Source organism: Brachyistius frenatus, unplaced genomic scaffold, assembly GCF_029030835.1.
Source record: "Brachyistius frenatus isolate BFR_SWC_R1_liver_20210118 unplaced genomic scaffold, ASM2903083v1 Contig_30, whole genome shotgun sequence".
NCBI classification, from domain to species: Eukaryota; Metazoa; Chordata; class Actinopteri; family Embiotocidae; genus Brachyistius; species Brachyistius frenatus.
Genome location: NW_027210629.1, coordinates 2,954,762 through 2,982,258, shown reverse-complemented (window position 1 = coordinate 2,982,258; position 27,497 = coordinate 2,954,762). Strand labels below are relative to the sequence as shown.

The following is a 27,497-nucleotide window of genomic DNA, read 5'->3' as shown; positions in this document are numbered from 1 at the left end:
TAATGTCATTAAAATGTCGTAATAATTTTCTGTAATAAAATGAAATGACCTTTCACCTTTCAGCTCAAGGCTCTCGTGTACCACCAGGTGGAGCTCCCAGTGGTGCAAGTACCACAGTTTTAGAATCACTGACTGAAGAATAGTTAGGTTGCTATTCCTAAATTGTGCAGCCAAGATGCATTTAATTGCCTGCTCTCATTATTCAAAGGTTAATGTGAGTAATAGCATGACTGTTATGAAAAGATCAGCAGCTTCAAAGAGACCTATCTTCACCCCAATCCCCCCATTTCTTAATTTAGTGTCAAGCCAATGAACCCCTTACTGTTCAGAGTCGTCCACACACACACACACACACACACACACACACACACACACACACACACACACACACACACACACACACACACACACACACAAGGAATTTCAGGGTCAAACAGTATAAAAATCACTCCACATCAAGTGGAGACCATCCTGAGCAACTCAGAAAATGCTCACTGACCCGTTCTCGCTGTTTTTCTGTCTTTCCTCTCTCGTTTGTTTGAGGAACACATTCCCAAATTCCATCTCTGACAAACACATCCTGACGGCGCTGCTGCGAAACCACGGAAAAGGCCCCATTCGGAGTCTACAAACACACATGTGCACAACACACACGAGACGCACACTCAATGGGCTCAGGAAGGAATGTGCAAGCATAGGTAGCCAAGTGACTCAAGTACGGACTGTCCGCCGGGGCAGAGGGAATCAGGATCAATTCAACACAAAGCTGTCTTTTACAGACGCCACCTCAGACTAAAAGGTCAGATGTGAGATACAGATTGTGTCAATAAAACATACAAATACGTAAAAAACGCCAGAAAAATACAATTAGCCCGACATCTCAAAGTCAAATGATTAGACGATACCGAATATTTGATTAAATGTTGCGGTTACATTTCCGAAGCCCCTCTGAGTTTTATTATTCTGGGATGTTATTAGCTCGTTTTCCCATGAATGGATCAAGTAACTCAGCAGCCGATTATCAGACATCTTTCTGCAAATATAAAGCAACTGAAAACCCTAAGCAGATAGATCTCTCTTATTTTATAAATCTGCACAAATATAGTTTTACATTTCTGGTTCAGCTTGTTTAGAGACTCGCTGATGTAATTTTGGTCCATATGTGTGCCAATGAGCGCCAGTCAAATTATGATGAAACGAGAGCTTCCGTAAGTTTAGGAGAAAGTGATTCTGGTCTTGAGAGCAAAAAATGTAAATTAAAAAAAGATGAAAATCTTCCTCTGCCTCCTACTGAGTTTCAAAACAAGAGCATACGAGCACGAAAAAAAAAATTAAATGACAAGCAACATGTTAAAGCTAAAGAACTGAAAATGAGACTTCACCTTCAATGTCACAGCACCATCTCCTCCACCACCCTGCGTGCCGATTGGTCCATTTGTTCCTGGACCAATGAGAGGCAGCGATGAGCCAGAGCCTGCTGCTCCGGGTCCTCTTGAAGCATCAGCTCCCCGTACAGATACACACCCATGGCCTGGAACACACACACACACACACACACACACACACACACACGCACACGTGTCAGTCTTAGTTTACTGTCTAATTTTCTCTGGTTGAATCAGTATGTTTGAAGATTTGTCTGTATAATACAGGACAAATGTTCAGCAGCTGTGTGTATTTACTTGGTCATGAACCAGAAAGTGCTCTACGTCTCCATACGCCTGAGTGTACACATGTTTGACCACCAGCTCACACCAGCGATGTCGCACCTGGAAACCAAAACAGAGAGAAAATAAAACAATGATGGAACACAGATTTTTCATTCATTTATTTAAAATTGGATTGAAACAGAAAACTCCCCTTTTTAAGAGACTTTTGGTGAAACTGGCCACAAAATTATAAGCAAACAAAAAAGGATTTAGGAATTAAAACATGAAAAATGGCACAAACCCACCAGGTCCCCCCCCCCAACGACCACACAGGAAGTTTGTTTCGACCCTCAAATGCTACCATCGGGAGTGATTCCTAAATGTGTGCCCCTGATTAGGTTTAGACATAAAAAGTACTTGGTTTGGGTTAAACTCACTACTTTCTTCAAGTTATGCAACCTACATCATCATGGCAACAGTAAACGCGGTTTTAAAAAAACTGTCCCGACTCGTGGTTGGAAACAGGAGACCGAACAGTGGACCACGCACCCAACCCGCCTCCTCCGAACAAGGAAAGACTCACATTACACATCATCTGACCTGCGTCACTTTTCCGGGATACCAGTCGATAATTTATCGTTCACTAACCACGTTAATGCTTTACCAACTTCTGTACATGGTTGGTAAAGCACTTTAGAAGAATAAATTCTTCTGAATTACTTTTTACCGCCAATACAAAAAAAGAAAAGCATTCAAATTTGAATGGTGTGAATTGATTTGATCTTTAAAAAGTTACCATATTGCAGGACATTTTACGTCGAGGGTTTTAGCCTGTGCACTCACACACAATATGAAACAGATCTCCCTCAATGCCAGTAACAAAAGACAAACAGCTCATCTGATAAGCCTGGAAACAAAGCTGGGAGCTGCTCTGACGAAGAATGGCTTCATCCACAGTCGGAGGATTACCAGACGTGAACTTTGTTTTAGGAAGAAAATCATCTCAATCTAAAGATTCACGCGTAAAAGTTCTATTTAATTCTCCGACTACGTGCGTGCTCGGAGTGTGTATACGTGTGTGTGTGTGTGTGTGTGTCTACGCAGGTGAACATTTACTGTATGTGTGTATTTGTAAGTGGGAAAGCTAATGCCTGGCCTTTCTCCCAGAGGATCAATAGGAGCTCTGTTGCCGCGGTTACAGGAGAGATCAGAGACTGGCTCTGTCCCTGCCTCAACCATCATCCTTCATCATCTGCTATGAGCGTGCACGTGTGTGTGTGTGTGTGTGTGCGTGTGTGTGTGTGTGTGTGTATGGATGTACTCTTGTGGAGGAAACAGACAGAAGATGATAAAAGAGACAGAAGAGCGATAAAAAATTCCAGTTGAAAAATCTTTTAAAGCACCTTCACTACTTTAAAGCCTGACAATTTCCCTCGGCTGTTTTTTTGAGGGTGTTTCTGTCTCCATAACTATCTCCACTCTCTCAGAATAATAAACTAGTCCTTTGGAGAGTACAGTGACCAAGCGTGGGATTTCTGCTGATTGATTCTATTTCAACAGCTCAAGCTTTGGGCATTTCTAAAGCAGTTGTACACATAATCATTTTGAGATGGCATATTCCAGATAGGAGCCAAATGGATCTGTCCGAGTGCTTCTTTAAAGGATTCACACTCCTAATAGGAATTGTTGCTCTGTTTGTTTGTGCCAGAAATGTTCGACCGCCCTTCATCTAGCATAAGCAGCATAAGAACAGAATCTCAATCTAATACAACCACATTTAAATCCTCACATTACCTCTGCAGCCCAATAAATAAACATGAGTTTAATTGGTCTCAGAAGGCCTTTCAAAACCCTCTTTCATCCCAATTTAAAACCTTCCATTTCCATACTTTTTCAGCTTTTTTGTGGAAGGCGACAAAAATCCCAAAGCAGACAAAAAAGCGAGTTAAATGTAACATGCTCTTCTGTCTTCTGCCCACATGGGAACAAGGATATGTGTGTCTGTATTCATGGGAGTGCACGGGAGTGTGTACAGTATGTGTACCCTCTTGTGCCAGCCCTGCCCTTCTGGCCTGCGTAGCCCCGGCAGCTGTTTGCTGTGCTGGGTCACATTCCTGGGGAGAGCCCCGGGGCAGAGCAGCTGCCTGGTGCACCTCTCCTTACCCCCTTTTTTTACTGGCTCTCCTCTCGCTGGGCCCCTCTCTCTGACAGCACATGCAATTACACAGTGACATTCCTTCATTTATTACTGCAGCCCCCGCCCCCTCCTCCCCCCACTCCACCCCACCCCACCCGTACCAATCCTAACACATGCTGTTCCTCAAGTACTTTGTGTGTGCATGTTACTTACCATAACAAACAAACCTACACAAACCTATATATCTCATATATGCAAAAGCATTAAGTGAAAGTGATCAGCATGAAGTGGAAATGACAATGCAGTGTTGCCTGGACATGTCCACATAATGTACACCAGCATTTGGGGAAATATTCCTTTCTTCCCCCCCCGGGAGTTAGATGAAATGATTGTCCCCACTCTTATTTCTCTGTTTGATAGATATGAACCTATAGCCAGGAGATCATTAGCTTAGCATAAAGAGTGAAAACAGGCAGAAACAGGGCTTTATCCAAATGTCAAACATCTTATTCAGTCAGCTTTAGAGGTGCCGTTGGGTGGATTTTTCATCTTTAGATGCAGCCAGTTTAACTTTTTCACTCAAATTTTATCTGGCCTCTTATTTCGTGTGCAGAATCTTATTATTATTATTATTTTTTTTTTTAAAAAGGAGAATAAGCAAATCTCCCAAAATGGTGAACTAGCCTTTTTCTTTCTTTTAGTATATTAATCTTTCTTCCCCACTGTGGGATTAATAAAGTCAAATCTAAATCTTTATACTCGTGACCCACGACACAATCTAAATGCAGCCATCACTGTTTTCTTATCTAGTTGGCCCAGTGGCACCTACAAGGCCTGGAGGGGGATTTCCTCCCTTGTGAACCTTGCCATGGTTTTTATTTTTAAGACCTCCTCACTTGAGGAGCTGTTTTTGTTTCCAGTCTAATATGAGCCTGTGAAGCCCTTTGAGATTGTCAATTTGATTTAAGTATACAAATAATCTAGAGATAACTTTTTAAAAATTCCTTCTTAGAAAATTCTTTGTTTATTCTTAGTAACTCCTCTCTGCTGTTCTGTTTTCTCTCCTCCTCTCCTCCAGATGACCTGATGTGAAGTCTCCAGTCACTGGAGTAAACCTGACCTGAGCACAATGAGGGCCTGTGTGACTGACCGACAGATGGCCCTCGACACATACATGCACGTAAACGCTTTCACGAAACTGCACACAGGACGCACATGCATGTACACGTGCACATGTGGAGTCACACCACATCTCACATCACATGAGGCTCATATGAAAGGAAGTGGGTCGAAGTCACGCACTCTCACTCATACATGCAAACGCATGCCCCGGCTCTCAGACGCACTCACACACATATTCATGGTCACTCACGGCGGACACAAAGCAGTCCGGACTGCACGCACACCGGCGGTCAGCCACAGATTTCCTTTGACTATTGTGTACGTGCTCACGCAAATCAGACACACAGAAACTTGAGGTTGCACATTAGCACCTTTAACCCAGCATCGAGCTCCTTTATCACTTTCACAGTGCAGCGTCACACTTAAACGTCTTTTTAAACGCACTTCTGCTCGTAGTGAGACACGTCTAGCACAGAACTAACAGGTGGTTCAACATGCATGTGTGTATGTAATATGTGCCACCACATTAAGTTGAAGCAATGGGAAAGATATCTACGGAAAGGATTTGTTCAAATGATTAAATATCAAAACTTTGTCATTCATTTTGCATGTAATCACCCTAAAAGGTATGGCTACACAATTCTATCTTCAGGTGATCAATCAGTCATTTCACAGTAATGGGAAAGATAGTCATTCAGAGTCACCTTATCACGAACTGCCTTTCAGAAGTCATACCAGTTATTCCTATCACCCAATATTCATTCACTCTGAAAAGCTCTCCTTCTCTGTGAGGTAAACACTGAGGGGCTACCGAGCCTGCACTGCTCTCATTCCCGTATTTATCCAAGAATTTTAGACAGATCAATCGTCAATCATCTGAGTAGAAAGCGGTACCCGACAAAGCAGAGCTGAGTGAAGAGAGGAAGAAAAAGAGCCATGGACAGAGAAGAGAATAAATGGCCACATTTATAAGGCGCGGCGTAGGCGATTAACCTCTTCTGAATGAGATTACTGACATTAGGACTGGACCATTGCCTTTAGGCAGGTGTGTGTAGGTGTGTGTGTGTGTGTGTGTGTGTGTGTGTGTGTGTGTGTGTGTGTCAGTTTGTGTAAGTGTGTGTTTGACCATGCATGACTATGCATAATGGCTCTGTGTATTTTTAGCAAACCCTGAAAGTTTTTTTTTTTTTTTCCTGGAAATTGCAGATGAGAATCTGCTTTCATCTGCCAGGAAGTCTGACTAAAGACCCGAGACCAAACACAGAGTGGCTCCGGATTTTGACCACGAGGTCGACTACTAAAATTGAAAGTAAGACAATGATCTAAAGAAGGAAGCGGAAGCTCTGAAATAAATTATGCTTTCAGATTTCAGCATAAAAATGGGCAGAAACACCTTGAAAATACAGAATTAGAAGCACTCTTATTTATTTGTGGGACCTGAGCAAGAGTTTGGAATGTAAATATTTAAAATGTCTCTCATGTAATCACCACTCAACTGGCTCTGTACAACAGAATATCTCAGCCCCATTACATACATTACTGCCCCAACAGCTCATATAACTAATAAAAACTAAATATGTATTGAATTTTTCATTTCAAGACGAGCCATGTGTTAATGATGGAGGTTAGCGTGGACAGTTTACGGGCTCTGCCGCAGCTGTGTTTTCTCACTCATGCTCCTGTACCGAGAGGCTGTACAATAAAGAACTCTTAAAGCTGTCCACACATACACACACACACACACACACACACAAACAGCACAAACAGACAAAAACACACAAACACTCACAAACATTGTTAATAGTACCATTGAGGAACTTTGTTCAGTGTTAAAACATGAAGTGAATACTTGTGGGATTTAGCCAGTAATGGCAGCGGTAAAGAACATTACTTAGCGTCTGTGACCTGGGATCAGAAGAGAAGAAAGGAAGACAGGAAACCCTCAAAAAAATGTTTCTCCCATTAGAGGAGATTAAAGAGCTTGGATGCATATGCTCACTTGTCTGAGTGTGTGTGTGTGTGTGTGTGTGTGTGTGTGTGTGTGTGTGTGTGTGTGTGTGTGTGTGTGTGTGTGTGTGTGTGTGTGTGTGTGTGTGTGTGTGTGTGTGTGTGTGTGTGAGAATATGTGTCTATGTGAGTGTGTGGTCTTACCTCAGCGTCTCGATTCTGTAGACTGTAGGTTTTCTGCAGAGCACGCATTGATGCCACGCTGAGCTCCGATTCCTCCAACACAAGTTCGAGAAGCATCACCAACTGGTCCGACGTCAACTGAGGAGACAAAACAGTTCATGATATTAATACTGCTGAGTAATACAAGCACCCTCATACAATATATTGAGACACATTATTAAATATTAGGAGCAAAATTGGCCCATCTTCCTTACACCGGCGGCGTCAAACTGGCAAAGTTATCAAGTCTAGCATTTACATATTGCATGCTGTTCACCCACTTGCAATTTACATTATTTTCCACGAGTTTCATTTTCTACGCTGCGCTTCGAAAGCCTTGATGAAAAAACACATCAATATAAGTCCCAATTAATGCGGCCTTTCAAACAAGAAGAAACGGCAGAATAATAAAACAGAGCTGACACAGTAATTAAATAAATATGGTAAATCAAGTGAATCTTGTACAACTGGGAAATATTACAAAAAAGAACAGACAAAGAGAAATTATTCGGATTTGAACCAAGGACAAAGAGTAAAGCAATAAAGTTGTCTTTTTTTGATTTGGTCCTGCTGTAGAGAGACAAAGAGAGGAGCACTGTTCAGAGAAACACACGGCCAAAAAAGACATTTTACAGAACAGTATAAGTCTTTGGAAGTTGTAAGGTTGCAGTGAAATCCCTCATTGCAGCTATGTCAGAGACGAAAAGGTTTTCAGGAAATAGGAAATGCCTTCCTGTTGCTTCCTAATAGTGCGTACACTGATTGTGTTATCCTGCGGTAGAACTGAAGGGAAAAAAACTATTTTCCTGTGATGACTAACATCTTCGGGGACGGTGAAAATTCAGCGGTGAGTTGAGAGGATGACTCTGAGGATGGATGTGGGCAGCGATATGAGAGAGTGACTTCCTCCTCTGGGGACAGCTGTGCCCAGCCTTGCCTGGCTCTCTCCTGGATACACCCAGCACTCCCAGCCACACTCTCTGTCTGGTCCCAGTCTGGGACACAATTAAGGTCTGAAAGCCCCGTGGAGACGAATGTGAAAATAAGTATGAAGTGAGTGTGAGTGTGTGTGTGTGTGTGTGTGTGTGTGTGTGTGTGTGTGTGTGTGTGTGTGTGTGTGTGTGTGTGTGTGTGTGTGTGTGTGTGTGTGTGTGTGTGTGTGTATGACACTAAGTGAAGCAGAGCACGAGATAGCAAGAGGAAAATGACAGACAAGGAGGGAGACATCCTATTCATGCTGGATATGTTTACCTCCTTCTATTTATGTAAACACAGCCTGCGACAATATAATTTTTGTGGAGCCCATATTTGGTGAAGCTATCCTCAGTAAACAACCTCCACAGCGCTACCGGGATATACCTGACCTAAAACCAGGAAGTATTTCAACATGTAGCTGTTGGAGCTGAGGGAATAACACCCAGACTCTAGCTGGCAAATAATCAAATCAAACACTTCTACCAATCCTGACAAACACACACACACACACACACACACACTGATGATCCCCTAACTCCGTGGAAAATCTGATATCCAGTCTTTCCCTTCACCCTCTATTGACTCCCCCCTCTGTATGTCCCTGCTCCCTCCATTTTGTAAAGGCTGAGTGTTTTCTGAAGTGGCGTCTCCATCTCTAAAAAGTCTCTTTAGGGCCCCCCCATGATCCTTCTCACTCTCCCATCCTTTGGTGGAAAGAGAGGACCGCACTGCAATTAAACACTCTCTCACACTCTCTCTCTCTCTCTCACACACACACACACACACACACACACACACACACACACACACACACACACACACACACACACACACACACACACACACACACACACACACACACACACACACACACACACACACACACACCTCCCTCCGCCAAGACTGAGGTCCTGTTGTGCCCTTATGTATATTTCTGTTGCTATGGCGGTAATCAATATGTCTGCGCCAATCAATTCCTGGTCAATGAAGGTACATTACAAATCAATTTACATTGTTATTATTACCCTGACACACACACACACACACACACACACACACACACACACACACACACACACACACACACACACACACACACACACACACACACACACACACACACACACACATTATAACAGGAGCATGATTGTCTTCTTCTTCACATTTAACATCTCCATGGTGACGAGCATCAGCTTCTACAAACTGTCTCATGAACCTTTCCAAAAGCACAAATACTCAAGTACATACTTTAGGACAGTACTTGTTACTTTATATTCTTATATACACTTTCCTTCTTCCTTTCTTCCTTCTTGACCTTTATTTCCTGTCATTTCATTGTGCTTGGACACAGAATTTGCAAAAAAAAAAAAAAAAAAAAAAAAAAAAAAAAAAAAAAAAAAAAAAAAAAAAAAAAAAAAAAAAAAAAAAAAAAAAAAAAAAAAAAAAAAAAAAAAAAAAAAAAAAAAAAAAAAAAAAAAAAAAAAAAAAAAAAAAGGAGCAGCAAAGATGGACTCTACTATAACAATGGAAACTATTCAAACTCTCTCTTCTAAAATTGCTTGAAGACATACTTCTTCTGAGAGCAGAAACATTTGAATTTTGCTGAATACAGCTGCAAAGATGTGGCACTTGTGCCAGGTGGAACTTGAAATTGAGAGTTGTAGCACTTACAATGGTGTCTCCTCTGTACTGTAGGTTTGACTGTACTTCACCTGCCTGTATGTACAAATGAGGTAACGTAAATGTATATAGGTGGTCTCAAAACATCTGCTCCTAATTTTATCACAAATGGGAAGAAGTGTGAGGGGTGAGTACTTTTTATTTGTAATGTTTAAAGCGATGGTTCTCAACTGGTCGAGCCTCAGTACTCACATCTTTTCCTTCATCATTTAGTCATGACCAAAAGTTTTGACATTTTTGAGCCAGTCAGTGCCAAGTAGTGCAGTAATACACAAAATGCACTGTTAAAAACATAAAATAAAAAACTAAACCACCAGGTTTCAAAAATAGAAATTGTACAATATGAAATATGACATAAAAAGGCAAACTTGAGCTAAATAAAAAGGTAAACATATCTATTATTAACCCATTTGACAAATGCTCAAGTGGGAGCTAACTACTGACATGACGATGTTAGTTTTGGCTGTTGCTTACGTCCTTACGTCTTTCAAAATAAAAACGCAGCAATCAAAATTTCATAGACTTCAGGGTTAAGGTTGCCGATTTCTCCCTTCAGCTTTGTTTTTGTTCACACCCACATAAGGACCCATCAGTTGACAACGACTGTTTTAAAGTCATATTTGACATTACGTCTTCATAACTGCTCTAAGGTTGCACTTTTAGGATATCTAACTTCACATCGGTGACTGGGAAAGTGTTTCAGCGTAGTATAGTTGTTTGTGTGTGTGTGTGTGTGTGTGTGTGTGTGTGTGTGTGTGTGTGTGTGTGTGTGTGTGTGTGTGTGTGTGTGTGTGTGTGTGTGTGTGTGTGTGTGTGTGTGTGTGTGTGTGTGAGGCAGAGGAAGAGGAAGAGGAAGAGAGAGCGAGAGAGAGCAATTACGGGGGAAAAGGTGAACTCCATGGCTGAGCACTCCCTTATTAATGGGTAGAGCTTGTACAAGGGCACACAAACACTTACTAACAGCCCATACACACAGTCCAACACACACACAGTCCCGTGTCATTACTAGGTCATGGGTAACTCTAACAATAGCCCTTAATAGTACAGTGCTGAAAGCACACCACTGAAGGGGAAAACGTATCCTTCTCTATCTCAGTGCTTCATGTGAAAAGATCTACACACACACACACACACACACACACACACACACACACACACACACACACACACACACACACACACACACACACACACACACACACATACACAAAGCACGGAATTTGGACAGATTAAAGAAGCATTTTATTCCCATACTGTCCGTGACAACTGAGGAATGCGAATGATGAAAGAGACAGGACACAGTCACTCTCTCTCTCTCAAAGGCATTCCTATGGACATTTTATCCAAAACAGTCCACACACCAACATACATACTCCGCTTCTGGACAAACCACTGACACGGGCAAGTTGCACCAGATGTATATTGAGTTGAGCCTTGCAAGGACCTCTGGGAAATATGCTGCTGAAATGTTTCCTCACACACTGACCTCTAAACCTCGACAGAACAATGGCACACACACAAACACACGTGTGCGCATGCATGCACAAATATAGACTGTTTGCCGCAGTGACTGACAGCTCAATGAGATACAGCTATAGTAAACACAGGATATGATGTCAACCACAAACTATAAATTAAATAAAAGTATATATAGTCAAGCGTGTGCGTAGATGTAAGCGTGCACTGTTGACCACAGTATTCCCATGTGAGTGGGAAGAGTTGGAGAAGATGAGAGTTTGAGAATAATGGAGAGAAAAAGTCCAAAGTGTGTGTGTGTGTGTGTGTGTGTGTGTGTGTGTGTGTGTGTGTGTGTGTGTGTGTGTGTGTGTGTGTGTGTGTGTGTGTGTGTGTGTGTGTGTGTGTGTGTGTGTGTGTGTGTATACGTGTGGGTGTATGGGACTAAGCAACATTAGTCATACTACTGCTGCTATATGTTTGTACTGCACAAAGTGAGTTGAAGCTCTTTACCCTTTTGTACAGAATGTGTACACACATGCTCACAGCATCAATAGGTGCTTTATTGTGATATTTCTATCCTTGTTATTGATCAGGCTGCGATGAAGAGACATGAATTGATCTGATGATTTGTCATTGGCTCCACTACCTCATCCTCAGAGACAGGGTAAAAAATGAAAAATGGTTGTCCAACTTAAAAAAATAAAACATTTACATCTTAAATCTTTTTCTGTGCCTTTTCAACAATCCATCACTTGTTCAGTATTTCTATGGCAACGGCACTTACCACCACTCTCGTTCTGTATAGTAGACAGGAGAGCAAGTGCATGTCCTTTTTCTGGAGCCTTGATGCATGTACAAAGCTGATTCCAAATATTCATCCATCCCTGAAATCCTCTGTGCTAAACAAGGTCGTGACCTTCACCTCTTTCGGTCTCTTTGTTACTTTAAGCAGTCAATCAGCATTTACCATCGCATCACTGCTGGAGAGACCTCAGGTAACCCTAGTAACTGAATCATCACTATCATCTCCCATGTTTCTGCTTTGACTTGCACCGATTATGAAAAAAAAAACTGAATTCTATTTTTTTACAACACTTTCCTTACTGGACTGCTGGCAGAGATTTATGCTTTGAAATCTTGCACTCAGGCATAATTGGAGAAGTAAAGCCTGTTATAATTGTTATAAAAAAAATTATATATATATATATATATATATATAAAAAAAGAGGAAATGACAAGAAATGATCAAAGCAGTTGTGAATAAAAAGCAAACACAAGAAAGAAATAGGATGAGAGAACAAAATAATAATTAAAGGCACGAAGGCAGTGACTGCGGCAAGTGCCCATAAAATATATGGAATAGATGAAAAAAAAAAAAAAAAAAAAATTCTATGCCCTTAGCACCTCTGCACTACAGCCTTCTAAATCTATGTGTTTATATTCTATAATTTGTCCATCCTGATGATGCATATTGTTGTTCGGTACACGTGACATTTACTACATATCTTTCCATCCTGTAAGAGTGATTCTTCTTCTCTTTCTGTTCCATAGGTTTCTTCTATTTTTGACCCATTAAATGGACGTTTGGATAAAGGATGTTTGTTGTAAAGATCGTAAAGCTCCTTGAATTTGTGATTTGTGATATTGGGCTTTATACGTCAAATTTGTCTTGACTCATGGTGTTGCTCATGCTTTCTTTTCCTGCCTCACTTCCCCTCTCTTCCGTCTCTCCCTACCTTTGGACCACTGGGGAGAACGTGCTGCTTGTTCAGTCACACTGCATTATATGGGTTGGAGACATTGACTAACTGTGACATTATAAAACCAAACTGTGATTTCTGAGAGGCCATTGACTTATGTGTGTGAATGTTCGAATGTTCGCGTGCGCGCGCGCGTGTGTGTGTGTGTGTGTGTGTGTGTGTGTGTGTGTGTGTGTGTGTGTGTGTGTGTGTGTGTGTGTGTGTGTGTGTGTGTGTGTGTGTGTGTGTGTGTGATGCCATTCAGCCGCTCGGCTGCCTTTTATTTCTGTCTGACCGCAGGCTCGTAAAAACACATTCTGGCACCAGCAGCTAAAGGCCTCAGCCCACGTCTCAGGTACTAGGGTTTCACTCCTTCTTTCACTCAAATCCCTCCCTTTCTCTCTCCCTCTGTCTCCATGACTGTCTGCTCCCCGTCTCCATACCAACTCCTTTTCACTCTTTCTTTCACTCGTCCAAACTGTGTGTCTGGCTCCTCCAATTAAAAAGCCCCTCCTCGCTTCCTTTATCTCTTTTTGTCTGTCTTCATTTTAAACTTGATTTAAAGGCCCAAACATTAATTTGCTCAAACTGCAGTGGCAGGCCTGGGTCCTGAGGAGAAACAGTACGTCAAGAAGCTGTTAACATTCTCTCAACAGACATGATAGCATAAATGGCATCGCAAATACTTACAGGTTTAATTAGCTTGTAACTGCTCTATACAGCTGCACAGAATGAAAATGCACAATAAAACAGGGCAGATGCTCGGGAATAAAATAGGAATCAAGAGGCAAAAAATTTAAATCAAAATGATGTCAAAGAAGCTGTTTGTATCTTGGGAATATTAAATCTTGGAAAGTGGTCATTCACTTCTCTGAAACTCCTGAACCATTGCTCATGTTCTTACATTATATACGGTTTTAAGGTGTATTCCTACCAATGAATCAAGTGCAGTGAATAATATCTGTATCTATATAGACTGGGTCATACTACCTTCTCCAGAAAGAAACAGGTGACTATTTAACACATCACATGGTCTCATGTTAGCAGGAAGCCCCTCTCAAACAACAGCCGTACTCTCTGCTTGCAGAAGCATGTGAGGGAGACTTTAGTAAAAGCAGTAATGAGAAGACTCTAAATTTGATGAATGGCTGGAGAAGAACGAATTCATACGCTGTGGGGATATGATACTGCAATTTCATGGGTTCACAAGGTCTAAAAAGACATTTAAAAATCGGTCTAATGACAAAGATTTTGTAAACCAATTTCGGGTAATGGATTGTAGTGCGCGCACACACACACACACACACACACACACACACACACGAGATACTGAAAGGTTAGCTATGAGTCACATGTTGGCCTTTCATTTTGAGCTGTCTTCTGTCCTGTCATTTCCTCTAATGATGTCGCACCTGCACGGTGATGATCTTACAGATAGCGCCGGTCACAGAATGACGACCTCGCCAGTGACCTACAGCTGCGACTGTTTATCTGCAATTTAATCATTAATAGCGTTGTTTGTTTTTGAAATTGGAAACGGCTCCAATCAACAGCCGCAAAATCTACAGGCAGCGGAAACGGGCAGTGTACTTGTGTGTGTTTGTGGATCCCGCTGTTGCAATCAGTCTTGAGCCTAATCAGGAATCAAAGCAAATGAGAGCTTTTGGGAGTCAGACAGAGGGACACGAGAAAAGAAAAAAAAAAGAGAGCGAGACAGAAAGCTTTTGAAGTTTTGACCTTGCCATCACAATGACTACTGAGATCGATTGTCTCGTCAACGTATCTTCGAACCGAAATACTGCGAGCTGACAACAGGCAAAGTGTCAGGAATGTTCACCAGCATGACTACAATGGGAAACAAATATTCACAGCATGTATAATACACTGCCAATCAACAGAGCCCATTTGGAAAACAAACAAGTCTAAGCGCCTAATTTATGCTCTGCGAGCTGGACAGATTTTTCGGTATGTATGCACCGGACAGCTACAGTATGTGCTCTGCATGTTAGCATGTGTCCTTCTCCCTGAAATCCATAACATTTAACCGAGCCCGTGTGCATGTGTGATTGTGTGAATGCATGTGCGTTTGAGTGTGTTTAATCAGCTGCTGGTTGTTGGGATAGGTAGTCCCTTGTAGCGGCTGTTTTTCCTTCCCATGTTCCTTCTTGGCCTTCAAGTTCACAGTCTCAGGCCAATCAAAGAGCAGCATGGGGTCACAGCGGGGTTGCGAGTCAGGGGTTAAGCTGAAAAACCACACACAGTGGGCCCGGCGGCTACTTGCTCTGAGGGGGAATCAACTGGGCAAGCAATACACACATGCACAAAAAAAACACACCAACGCAAAATGAGTTTGCAAGCACACACAAGCTGTACACACTTTCAGCAAGCATGCATGGGGCATGAACTCTGCTGCTCATCAGATAGCTTCTCCTCACTGCTTTAACACGTTGTTCTTTCTTAGGTGCCGCATTTATTATGTAAAATGATATGTTCCTGTAACTTGGCATTGATCATGAAGGCAATTAACATGTTTTCTCTCCTACTCATTGCCACTCTGACTCATACTCATTCACACACCTCCAAAACAGGGGAAGTTTAATGAATCTCTGGCACTTTATGTTTTCACGCAAGCCGCAAATCTAGCAGTCTCCAGTGGATGCCTCACTCAACTCCCTCTTACCATTCCTCCTCCTCCCACAATCAGTTGTTCCATTCCCAACGGAGACACAAACAACTCCTCAAACCCATGCACGGTTCAGATGGGCCTCGTTTTTTTTTTTATCGTATCCCCCTTCTCCTCCCAATTCTGTAAAACACAATTCCTCTGTAGGACAGTTCTCGTCACTTCTTGTGCTACTGCTGATCTGGGGCAGTAGAGACAGGCCTTCTTATTGTGTTGCCAGCAGTGTCTTCACCAGAAGGTTATAACAAGCCTCCTTAGATCCAACTACCCTCCATGCAGGCACCCTAAATAACCACTAGGAGTTACAGCTGGGGATTGAGCACGGGTCTCAGCGGTGGCTGTTGAGTGTTTTGCCCCAGCACCGCCCGTATGCCTTTGAAAGAGAGAGGCCTTTGAAACAGCACGGGAACAAAAGGACTGCTGTTTGTGTGCGAGAGAAAAAAAAATCTGCAGCATTTGTACTACAGTGACACATCCAAACAGCTGGACGTCAGCTTAGACAAAGAGAGAGGTGAGGAGGAAGGGATGGTGGAGAACAGAGGCATATAGGCCTTTTTTGTGCAACTTCACAAGGACAAACTGACAGAGACAAACACGTCTAAAGGCTGTTATAGTATCCGCCTACAGTGATATTCTATATTTTTCTTATTATCAACAAATCCCGTGCAAAAAACAAAATAACTCTGATCCTATTGATCCTAAACTTCTGTGTATATCTGATGATAAATCTGTGGCATAACCCTGCATTTAATTTTTTTTTTTTTAAACACCACCATCAATCATGAAATCATTGCACTGTGGCATAAACTCTCATGACAATAGACATGGGCACTGCAGTTTATCTTGAGTCACAACGACTGCATAAATACTCATTATCGATCCAAATATGAAAACTTAAAATATTGACCTGCAAAAATAATATTTACCTCAGTTTTAATAATATTTGGTAAAAGCTATGAGGCCAGATGTTTTAGGAAATTGCTTTGGTTATTTTTAGAATATAAAAATCCCGATTCATAATCAGTTTTAGGATTTATGACTTAAATAAGAGCCTGTTAGCCACAAAAGGGTTTGGAGAAGTTGGGAAGAGAGCCAAACATAAGAAAATACCTCGAACCTTTTTCTTTAACATACAAATTCAAACAATCAGGTTTCTCTGGGTGTGCACATTTTGTGAAAGTTGAAACTTACTTTATTCACAGTCATTCATTGATTGTTCACAAAAAAGGCTTTAAACTGACTAAAAGCAACTTTATGCTGTAATCACAGACTTGGGCGCACTATTCTTTTTGGTGTTATTATTTTTCCATATTTCCCCAGGCAGTTTCGGTGTCTTGTGATCGTCTAATCCTGCTTCCGAGGATTTTCTTCCTCCCAGGACCACCATTGTCTGAAAATCACTGACATCTCAGTCCAATATCATCACCGTATTGGAATTTAGCTGAGCCCTGATGCTCAACACAAACACATGCACTGCACACACTCTCACAGTACGTGAGATTACCTCAAAGATTCTGTACTGCACACTCCTTAAAATACATATTGTACAAAAGAATGAAATGTGACTAAGGCTGAAAATAGCAGAGGCTTAATTTCCTCATGTCATTTGTTCTAGCCTGTTCCTTGGAGGCTGAGAGCAGCCGAGGGTTCGTGGTTAAATATTATCTCGGAAAAAAAATATATATATTAATTTTTTTTTTTTTTTAAAACGTGTCCACCAACCACACTCCACTTTCCTTTAAGGGTTTGCAGATAAATATAATCAGTGGTGGGGGCTTTTCTTAATTATAATGATTACTAAGGTTAACAGGGCACAGACACACACACACACACACACACACACACACACACACACAAACATCGTGAATGGTCGACTCACAACTGAATTTCGTAGCCATTTTGTAGCAGTTACATTTCTAAATGTCAGCACGCACGCACACGCACACGCACACACACACACACACACACACACACACACACACACACACACACACACACACACACACACACAGGCAGCTAGAATTCGTCCATTCAAGCCAGGTTTAGTCAGATGACAACAATAATAGGGGTAAAACACAAACATGCACCGGTGATGACCTCGAGTGTGGAGCGATAGCATCAACCGTTGGTGAAAGATACACTGAGGAAAAGAGATACAGCGCCACAGTGGCAGAGAAAACATGGAGAGCGAAAGATGGGAGGACTCTGGCAGACGGACTCAAACACAAAGAGGGAGTGGCGGAAGGGGAAGTGGAGACAGCAGCAAAAGGCTAACGTAGCCAGAGCCATCAAAACAGAAAGGTCACGTTCAGGAAGCAACTCAGTAGACTCTCCTGTGGCTCAGAGTCTCAGTCCGTCTTTCCGCATATGTGCAAGCTGTTTTTAACAGTGTGCCCGTGTATGTTTGTGCGTGTGTCTGTATGTGGTGTAAATATGTGCGTGTTGTCTCCTGTGTGAACCCAGGCTGGCTGGGTTTAAGCAGTCTGAGCTGACAGAGGTATGTGGGATGGACTAAACCCAGATATCTGTAGCAAAGAAAGAGACACACAGCTGTGGAGTCATGCACGCACACGCACGCACGCACACACACACACACACACACACACACACACACACACACACACACACACACACACACACACACACACACACACACACACACACACACACAAAATGACAGAAGACAGCACAGAAACAGGAGAGATGGAGTAAGAGAGAGCATCAAGATACACAAATGGAAAAACTGCTTAAAAGAAATTCTAAACTTGTTGTTTACTTTGCATTAAAACCAAAGTAATACAACCCGTCTGTTATTTTCCTATGATAAGACCATGTTTAGACACATGATATCCCAGACTGGGAAATTTTGAGAGGAAGGTGTCGCTTGCAGTTTGGCTATCAGCTTTTACAGTTTTTACATGAATGATGAAATGACTGTCTTAACGCTAGATTGCACAAGACCTTTAGAAAGATGAAGACACTCAGTCTATATGCTGTCATCCCCTGGCAGTGTGAACAGCGCTGGCTCTTTGACAGGATTTAACATGTTCATGATTCAAATGATTTTTCTTTCAGTGTCATTTTACCTCTATTTTATAGCACTTTTCTCCAGGAGAAATTTCAAATGCCTCTAATATTTGGTCATGAGAGCTGCTCCAGAGCTGAAGCCCTTGATCAATCAATACAAAGAAAGCAGCAATTATTTTGACAGTTGATTATTCAAGGTAGTCCTTTTTTTTTTAAGCAACAATGACAAGCATTTCTTTGCTCTGACCTTTCAATTGAGAGGATTTTCTATTTTTCTTTGTCCTGTGAAATAGAAAACTGAAGTTATTTGTCTATTTTTCTGCCAGTCAATTCAATTTTGAAGACATCATGGGATTCAGGACATTGTAATGATCATTTTTTTTTCCATGTTCTGACATTTTATAGACCAGATGATTAATCGAGAAAATAATCAGCAGTTTGGTCGATAATGAAAATAGCTGTGTGTATTTCTGTCTCATAGAGTCTTATTTCAGAAAATGACTGGTTTGAAAATACATGTGTCTATGTGGTATCCGTCAAAGAGTATCTGCACATGAGGGTCTTTTGGCAACAAGCCACTTCATAAAATCCCAGTTAGACTATTGATTTGTCTCTGCTCTTCAGGAATTTAGGATAATCTTAAAAATACTGCTTTTAAGAAAAACCAATGGCTCCTTTGGGACAGAAACCCACTCACATGGCATGAATAACAGTGACCTCAACCAGTGAAGAAAAGGAATCATAATCCAGGCTCCCTCTATGACAACATCACCACCTCAGATGCTCGCTGTCAGATCTATTATTGGTTTCATGTGCAGGGATTTCTATAATCGTTGGGCCTAGTGGCATACAGCTGACATTACTTTGCGTGTGTGTGTGTGTGTGTGTGTGTGTGTGTGTGTGTGTGTGTGTGTGTGTGTGTGTGTGTGTGTGTGTGTGTGTGTGTGTGTGTGTGTGTGTGTGTGTGTGTGTGTGTGTGTGTGTTTTCTTGACCAGGCTAAGTGCGTCAAGGCTGTCTGAGGGCGCTGTCGGCTCCCCAGTCATTACCAGGAAAGACAGATGTTTTAGCACTCAGCGCGCCACATTCATACGCGCACACACAGACACACAAACATTACATTACATACTGTACCTATGAAATCGACGAGGTGACGCCTAAATCAGGTTTTATGTGAAAAGCATTGATTCATTTCCCACCACTAAAGAGCCAGTTCCATTTTACAGCCCAGCCCAATATTGAACACGACTCTGCACTAAATATCTGGCTGAAGTGTCACCGGCTTTAACATCGCGACCTCCACACTACACTGCGTTTTATAGCACTGCATTACACTGAATGTCTAAATTTGTGTTTGAATGGACTCCAAAATGAACAATGTGTATTTGTCTGAGTGACAAAGTGAGGTACTTATTTTGTGCGTATTGTGGCAGACATATTCAGCAGGCTGCTCTCTCTCTCTCTCTCTCTCTCTCTCTCTCTCTCTCTCTCTCTCTCTCTGTGTCCCTGATGTGTTTTCCATGTGTGCTGGAAAGACAAACACAGCTGCACTTTAATGACACTCAAAAGCTTCTGGGATTCAGAATGCATGTGTGTGTGTGTGTGTGTGTGTGTGTGTGTGTGTGTGTGTGTGTGTGTGTGTGTGTGTGTGTGTGTGTGTGTGTGTGTGTGTGTGTGTGTGTGTGTGTGTGTGTGTGTGTGTGTGTGTGTGTGTGTGTGTATTCGTTTTGACCACTTCAGTGAAAAGCCCGTTGGTGCTACTCTGACTCTTTATAACTACCTCACGCCTTCCTCCTGAAGATATCTTCACCGCAACTTGCTGCCTTACCTTAGATTTGCGTCTCTCTGTGTGTGTGTGTGTGTGTGTGTGTGTGTGTGTGTGTGTGTGTGTGTGTGTGTGTGTGTGTGTGTGTGTGTGTGTGTGTGTGTGTGTGTGTGTGTGTGTGTGTGTGTGTGTGTGTGTGTGTTTGCGTCAGTCTTAAGGATGCCCAATTTGAGTTTTAGACCATGGAAGTGAGTGTATTTTGGCTGATCGTCACTTTCTGACACACATTCAAAGAAATGCTTAAGGGGTTAAGATTTAGATTGGGGTAAGTGTTGGGGTTGGGCATTTACTAGTGAGTGTTAAAAGGCTAGGGAACACACTATCCCTTTTCCACTGACGGTCCTGCCTTGGCTAAACTTTGCTAGCTTTTGGTACCAGGTACTTATCTGGATTTCGTTTTCCACTGAAGCTAGTTTACCTCCTCAATGCGGTGTCGTTGTAGCAATGCCATGTGAAACAACTGTGATGTCATCTTTAACATAACACACACACACACACACACACACACACACACACACACACACACACACACACACACACACACACACACACACACACACACACACACACACACACACACACACTCGCTGAATCCTTTCATTAGCAGTTCCATTTTCAATTAAATTCATTTAATTTATACAGTGCAAAATCACTACATAAGTCCTCTCAGAACACATAATAAAGTCTTTACAACACAATTCACCAATTCCTAGATGAGCGATTGCTGGAAGGAAAATCTCCCCTTTCTTTTTTAACAGGATCAAACCTCAGACGTGAGCGGCGCCATCTGCCTCAACCAGTTGGGGTGAAGAGAAAGCGGAGAGAAAAAAAACAGCGTAGAGATAGCACCAAACAAAGGAGCGTCTTTAACCCCTCAATGGGCCACCGCGTGGTTTAGCAGGTTGCCATTAATTGGGTAGTCCAGGTACCAGGTATTATCCATGACTTTTGCCCATTGAGAAACCAAAAACAGCGAGTAGAATCAAGCCGGTATCAGCAATGGAAAAGGGGCTCGTGTCGCTGAGAGTCCTCACAAAGATAGAAGCACAAATGTGTGTGTGTGTGTGTGTGTGTGTGTGTGTGTGTGTGTGTGTGTGTGTGTGTGTGTGTGTGTGTGTGTGTGTGTGTGTGTGTGTGTGTGTGTGTGTGTGTGTGTGTGTGTGTGTGTGTGTGTGTACGTTCCTCTGCGAGTCGTGAAGGCCTAAGTGGCATTTCTGAGCAGCTATGCCTGTCATGAAATAGCTTGTCAGCATCATCAATCCTGACTAGTGATCTCTATACCAGCCTCTCTTTTACTGTATACCCCTCATTCACCAACACACACACATATATATATACAAACACCACATACACACATGCTCGCACACAGATGGCAGGGAGTCCCTGGACGAGACGAGGCAGGCCGTGAGCTTCAAATGACCCCGACAATAGAACTGCTGCTGAGTGACAAATGAGACAAACACACGCTGACACTTTCTTTTTGTCTCTCCCTCATTAACGCAACACAAATGGTGCCATCTCCACTGCTCCCAACTATAGATGGAAATCTCTCCATCTCTAATTTAAATTTTCTTTAATATGCTTTTTATCTAACTTTTTACTCCCTATGAACAGGAACAGCTTTGACTCTCCATCAGCAGGGAGGTCAGGAACTTTGGATGTACACATTTTGAGCAATTGAATGTAAAACAGCCTGATTTTGTCATACAGACATTGTGTGGTTTGTACTTTCCCTCACTTTGTACAGTAAGAACCTGTCATGTCATGGCATGAGTTGGACACACACACACAGCCGTGTATATGCTCTGTTCAAATAGATGTACATTTGATAGATTTATGGATACTCAAACAAGAACTAAAGTGGACCCAAAAGTTTCATTGGCAGGTAACGCTGGATCAACATTTTATTGATGTAAAGCCAGTGTGAGAAAACAGCGACTCAAACAGCAATTGTTTGCCACACTGATCCCTTGATTTTCACACAATCTGTCCCTCCTAGTCAGCACTTTCCACAACAGATACTGCAGAAAATGACAAAAGCCAGTAAGAAACTTGTATTGATCTGTTGTTTTGCTCCTGCTCTGTTGCCTCTTTAGTTGTCCAGGACTACTCATCCTCTCTCCATGTCTCCTTCTAATTCTCCTTTGCATAGCGCTCACTCTTTGTCTGGGCTCATGCACTGAACCTTGAAGGAGTACTAGAGAGCTCAAAGAACTGCAGTGATCCATTCTTCTGTCTCTGTGCTGCTATCTCACTCTTCTACAGTTTCTAAATATGGTGTCTAATTGCTCACAACAGGGAGAGTAAAGACCACACACGTATCCATTCATTTTTTTTTTCATGTATATATCCATCCATTCATGGTTGCTTACTTTGGCCCTGTCACACCAGAACGTTGCATGGAGAAATGAATTAGTGCATCTTTTGGTGCTAGAAGCTTGGTGGCAAAGTAGGGACTACTAACGGCGCTAGTTAGGGAAAAAAAAAAACTAGGAAGTGAGCTAGTCGCTAACACTAGCTACACAGCCAAGCAGCTTCTTTTTGTTTCTTATGTACTGAAGTGTTTACTCACTCTTAGAATTTGGTGCTCTGGATCGCATACCAGTTTCCTGATTTACTAAGATCTCAAATAACGAGTACTAAATTGCGTGTTCCTTCTGAAAGTTTGCACATTTTTTTGCACCCGTTTTGCGGGTGATTTGCTGAGAGTAATTCCATCATTGAAATCAGGTGAAAATCGCTGTGTTTAAATAAGGGGTTTGCGTATGTTAAAGTGATTCCAGCAATGGGAAACAGAGCGACCGCTAAAGGAAAAGGAAATCTGATCCAATAAAAATGAAGAAATATAAATATATCAAGAACAAAACGCTATATAGGAGATTATCAGCAAGGAGGTAAATACTGTGGGAAAAACAAAAAGGTACAAAAAAAAAAAGGTTAATAATAAAACAAGGAGGGACGGTGGATGAGATCCTTTAACAAACACCATCTTTGATGAGCAGGTGACTTTTCATTCGGTGCCTCGCGAGTGCTCGTGATCCTCACGAAGCTACCTGTGAATTCTGCGGGACACATTCAGTACCTGTGACGGCTCACCTGAATATCGAGACTGGGCGGGATATCCGAGCAGAGATACGCTGGAACGACCCACAGGCAAGAAAATGCTGAGTCATAGGAATTTTTTTTTTAATTGCTGGTATTTCGTGGCTCCTCCTTGTTGTTGGCTGTCAATCATCATATATAGTTCATTCAATAACTCAGAAATATCATCGCTGGACAAACGACACGTCTGAATCATTTTTCCCCTCGGTGTAAAACCACGTTCTCTACGTATTCTTTGGTTTCTCTGCGTCTCCTTCTCACCACAATAAGAGCAGTCGTCTCTCCAGATTTGCACACCTGATTAATACGTTCCTGACAGTCGTACTAAAAATAAACACGCAATCACTTCTCCTGTTTCTACTTTCAGGTTTAGTAAATATCGTCGCGGGTGCTAAATTGTTCTATTTGCATGTTCCCTCAGTATTTTGCACCTTCAAGCAGAATCGCCCAATATTACATAATGCATGCGGGCGAACACACAAAATGGACGTGAGTTTAATTGCACATTTGAAAGACACAATCGTCACTGCACGTCGTTAGTAGATCACCGTGGACATTTTTTTGTGCGTGGTGTGCAGTTTGCACAGCAAGGTAACTCAGTTCTTACGCACATAATGATATCCTTTCAGCATGATTCAAAAGCACACAATCATGCAGTGGGTGAAGTTTGAAAAGAAGATTATAGAACTGCAGATTGTTTGAAGATTGTTTCCCTCTTCACCACGGTCACCTTTGACCTCACATCATAAGTCTCTTTCGTGAAAAAAAAAAAAAAAAAACATCACCCCCCCCAAAACTGCCAAACAACATCAGAGGTTCAAGGAGATAATGAATGAATTGGACACATAAAAGTAAATCAGATAATCAGAATCACTGGCTATATGCTCCCTAACACACACCCATGATGACCTTTGCACTTGTATCCTTGTGTTCACACTGCTAGTCATTCATTAGTGCAATTTAAAAAAAAAAAACTTGAAGGCAAAGATTGATTCTTTTCCGTTCACTCTGTATGTGCTGCCGCATGTGTGCAAAAGCTCAATTCACATTTTATTTAAAGACAATTAGAGGGTTGTTGCTCACGGTAGAGGACTCCGCCAGAGCAGCCCCAGAGCTGATCCCCAGTTGGTCAAATGACGGAGAAACACACACAGGCACGCACACGCACGCGCACACACGCGCACACGCACACACACACACACACACACACACACACACACACGCACACACGCACACAGACACAGACACAGACACACAAAGAGGCACATGCACACTTTTCTTCCTACCATTTCCCATCCTGATGTGAAGTCTGGCCGGAAACAGCCATTTCCCTGAATGTTCCCATCTCTCCTCCGGCATACTCCCTCATCCCTGATTCATTGCCAATAAATCACAGAGAGAGAGAGGGGGGGTGGGGGGGGGACAGAAAGAGTGAGGCAGAGTTCGAAAGAAAAAGTGAGAGATAAAGAGTAGGGAAGAAGGAAGGGGAGACAGCGGAGTAAACCTGGGAGAGTACGCTGGAGATTAGAAAACAGAGATGAGTGAAAACCAGATGTGTCCTTGTCAACACAGGTGTGGAGCTCGCATTGCCAAACGTGACAGGGTGTACTTGGAGGCAGTTACGTCTTAGTGAAGAAAACAATAACACAGATACCGTTACTAAACGGATATGTTTTATTTCATGGGTTCTGGTCAAAGTCTAAACAAAGAGTCAAAGATGAAGACGCAGATTGCAGGAGAACAACAGACAATGCAAGATTTCTTACTATAACCAGCAATTTCTAACACATGTACAGACAAAACATGTCAGTCCATGCTGGAAAAACAGTGCCTGTAGATTAAATCTAGTCTTTTATGTCTCTCAAATTAACAATCTCCTACTACTCAGCTACGTTTACAATAATCAAAGCCAAGACAAAGTGCCAAATAACACAGACTGAAACAATTTCCACATCGCTCTCCTCCTCCTTTACTCTGCTATGGCAGAATAATGTGCACCACCTGCAAACCCCACCCAACTGAAGAGGCTTTTGATCATGCCCTCCCTACTGTTTACTCTCCCACGGAGGCTCCGGTTACCACTACTACTTCCCTTGTCGAACAATCAACATCGCACCTCATTACAACACAAGAGATTTCAGTCACCACTCAAACTTAGTTCATTTTGTCGCGGGTTTACTTTATCTCCTAAAATAGAGGTTGACATCTATGTACGTTCCAGCGCTGCAAGGTCCATTTAGTAGCTGCTCTGGAGCTTTTGATCTAAACCCTGGGCTCACAAAAATGGAAACCAACACCACGACAACTGGTCCACTCAAACGCTCCGCTATGGGCCCTGTGGCGATCAAAGCTATCAACAATTGTTTGACAGCCCGCAATCATTAGCTTTAGCTGCTGAATATTGGAACAGATACTGCACATGTATGTGAATTGAACCCTATCTGTATCAACAGATGACACCTCACAGTCTGAAGTGCTGTCTCAAGACAGGATGCTTCGCGAAACCTGTTGTTGTCTCAGCCACAAACACAAGCCTGCTGGTAGGTGTTTTCACAGTAACTCATACCATTGACCAGGTGCAGATTGTCATGTTGGTGCAAATGAGGAGACAAAGAAGTCCACCTATTCTGCTGCATCTGTGGCACACAGGAAGATGTCGCTGTTCTGAGATACATTATCACTCGGATCCTGCACAGCCTGCAGAGAATCAGTGAATCACATGTGTAGCCCATACAATGAATACTACACAGCTTGGATTCATTAGGTGTGGTTAAAAAATGTAAGACGCAAATGTTGAATCCTACAATTGAAATTGTTAATGATCACAATGCCCACCAAGATAATTGTCATTCCATTCTGGTGTACATGATAATTGTGCACCCTCACAATCACAAAGGTGTGCAGTAAAGTTAAAAAATAATGTGGTGTAGAACGATTTCAGCTGGAATGATAAGAATTCAGGATTACACTATTTCCAGGATTTGTTTATCCAGGGTAAGAGCTATGTAAATAATTGCTATATACACAACCTTATCACATCTGCACCAAAGGCAGAACAACGCCTCAAACTGCATCTAATATATTGTAATCTCGGGCAGAAATGGAAAAGAGGACTATAAAACATTTATGGAGGCTGTTTACCTTAGTAAAATGAACAACTTTAAATGTCCTGATCAGAATATAGTTGTAATTTTGACCGTTTTAAAAATTAAAATAATTAATAATAACAAATATTGTTATTTTAACGTTGCTGCATCAGCCAACCATTAGACCCATTCCACAGGCCAGTTGTTCCATGATGCCTGAGATCGTTGAGCACTACTCTGAGCTGCAGTGAGGTTCGAGGAGAGGTTAAAGCATCTTATGATGTCTATTGACCATTTTTGAGGTCTTTTATTATGGAATCCATTTGATTGATATCAGAACCAGATCAGTTACAACATCTAAACTGCATCTTTAAAGAGCAGAGAAGTATGATACTGCCAAAAAATTTGGCCAAGATTTCCCGCTATACACAAATTTCCCCTACAGGGTTTTCTGTCCTGATCAGCAGGGGCAGACGGACCCCCTCATTACAGAGACCGCAGATGAAAATGAGAGCAAAATGAGGCCCATTACCATGCGGGCGTGACTAATATCCCTCTACAGACCTCTCCACACACACTGGACAACACATGCACGCTCGGCACAAGTTACACACACACACACACAAAAGAAAACCAGACGCACACATCACGATGCTCGTGAATCAATAACGTTACACAGAAACAAAGACGAGGGGAAGTTGGTAATAAACTTTGGCTGTATTAAATTGACCAGATCTTGGGCTGCTCCGCAGGGGGTGTCTGGCTCTTACCACTGTGTGCATCTATAGGTTTGTGTGAGTGTGTACATGTGTGTATATTCCCTAATCATCCCTGATGTCATTAGTGC

General features: G+C 42.1%; 1 protein-coding gene across 1 annotated transcript in view; it reads right to left on the bottom strand.

Annotated features, from left to right (window-relative positions):
* aopep (aminopeptidase O (putative)) overlaps positions 1–27,497 on the bottom strand; it is a 75,659-nt gene that overhangs the window by 7,734 nt on the left and 40,428 nt on the right. The window contains exons 15-17 of the mRNA XM_069699525.1: positions 7,060–7,176; positions 1,683–1,769; positions 1,383–1,531 (exon numbers count right to left, since the gene is read on the bottom strand). Of these exons, the coding sequence (XP_069555626.1) occupies positions 1,391–1,531; positions 1,683–1,769; positions 7,060–7,176 (345 nt within the window). The 3' untranslated portion in view covers positions 1,383–1,390. The remainder of the gene's footprint in view (positions 1–1,382; positions 1,532–1,682; positions 1,770–7,059; positions 7,177–27,497) is intronic.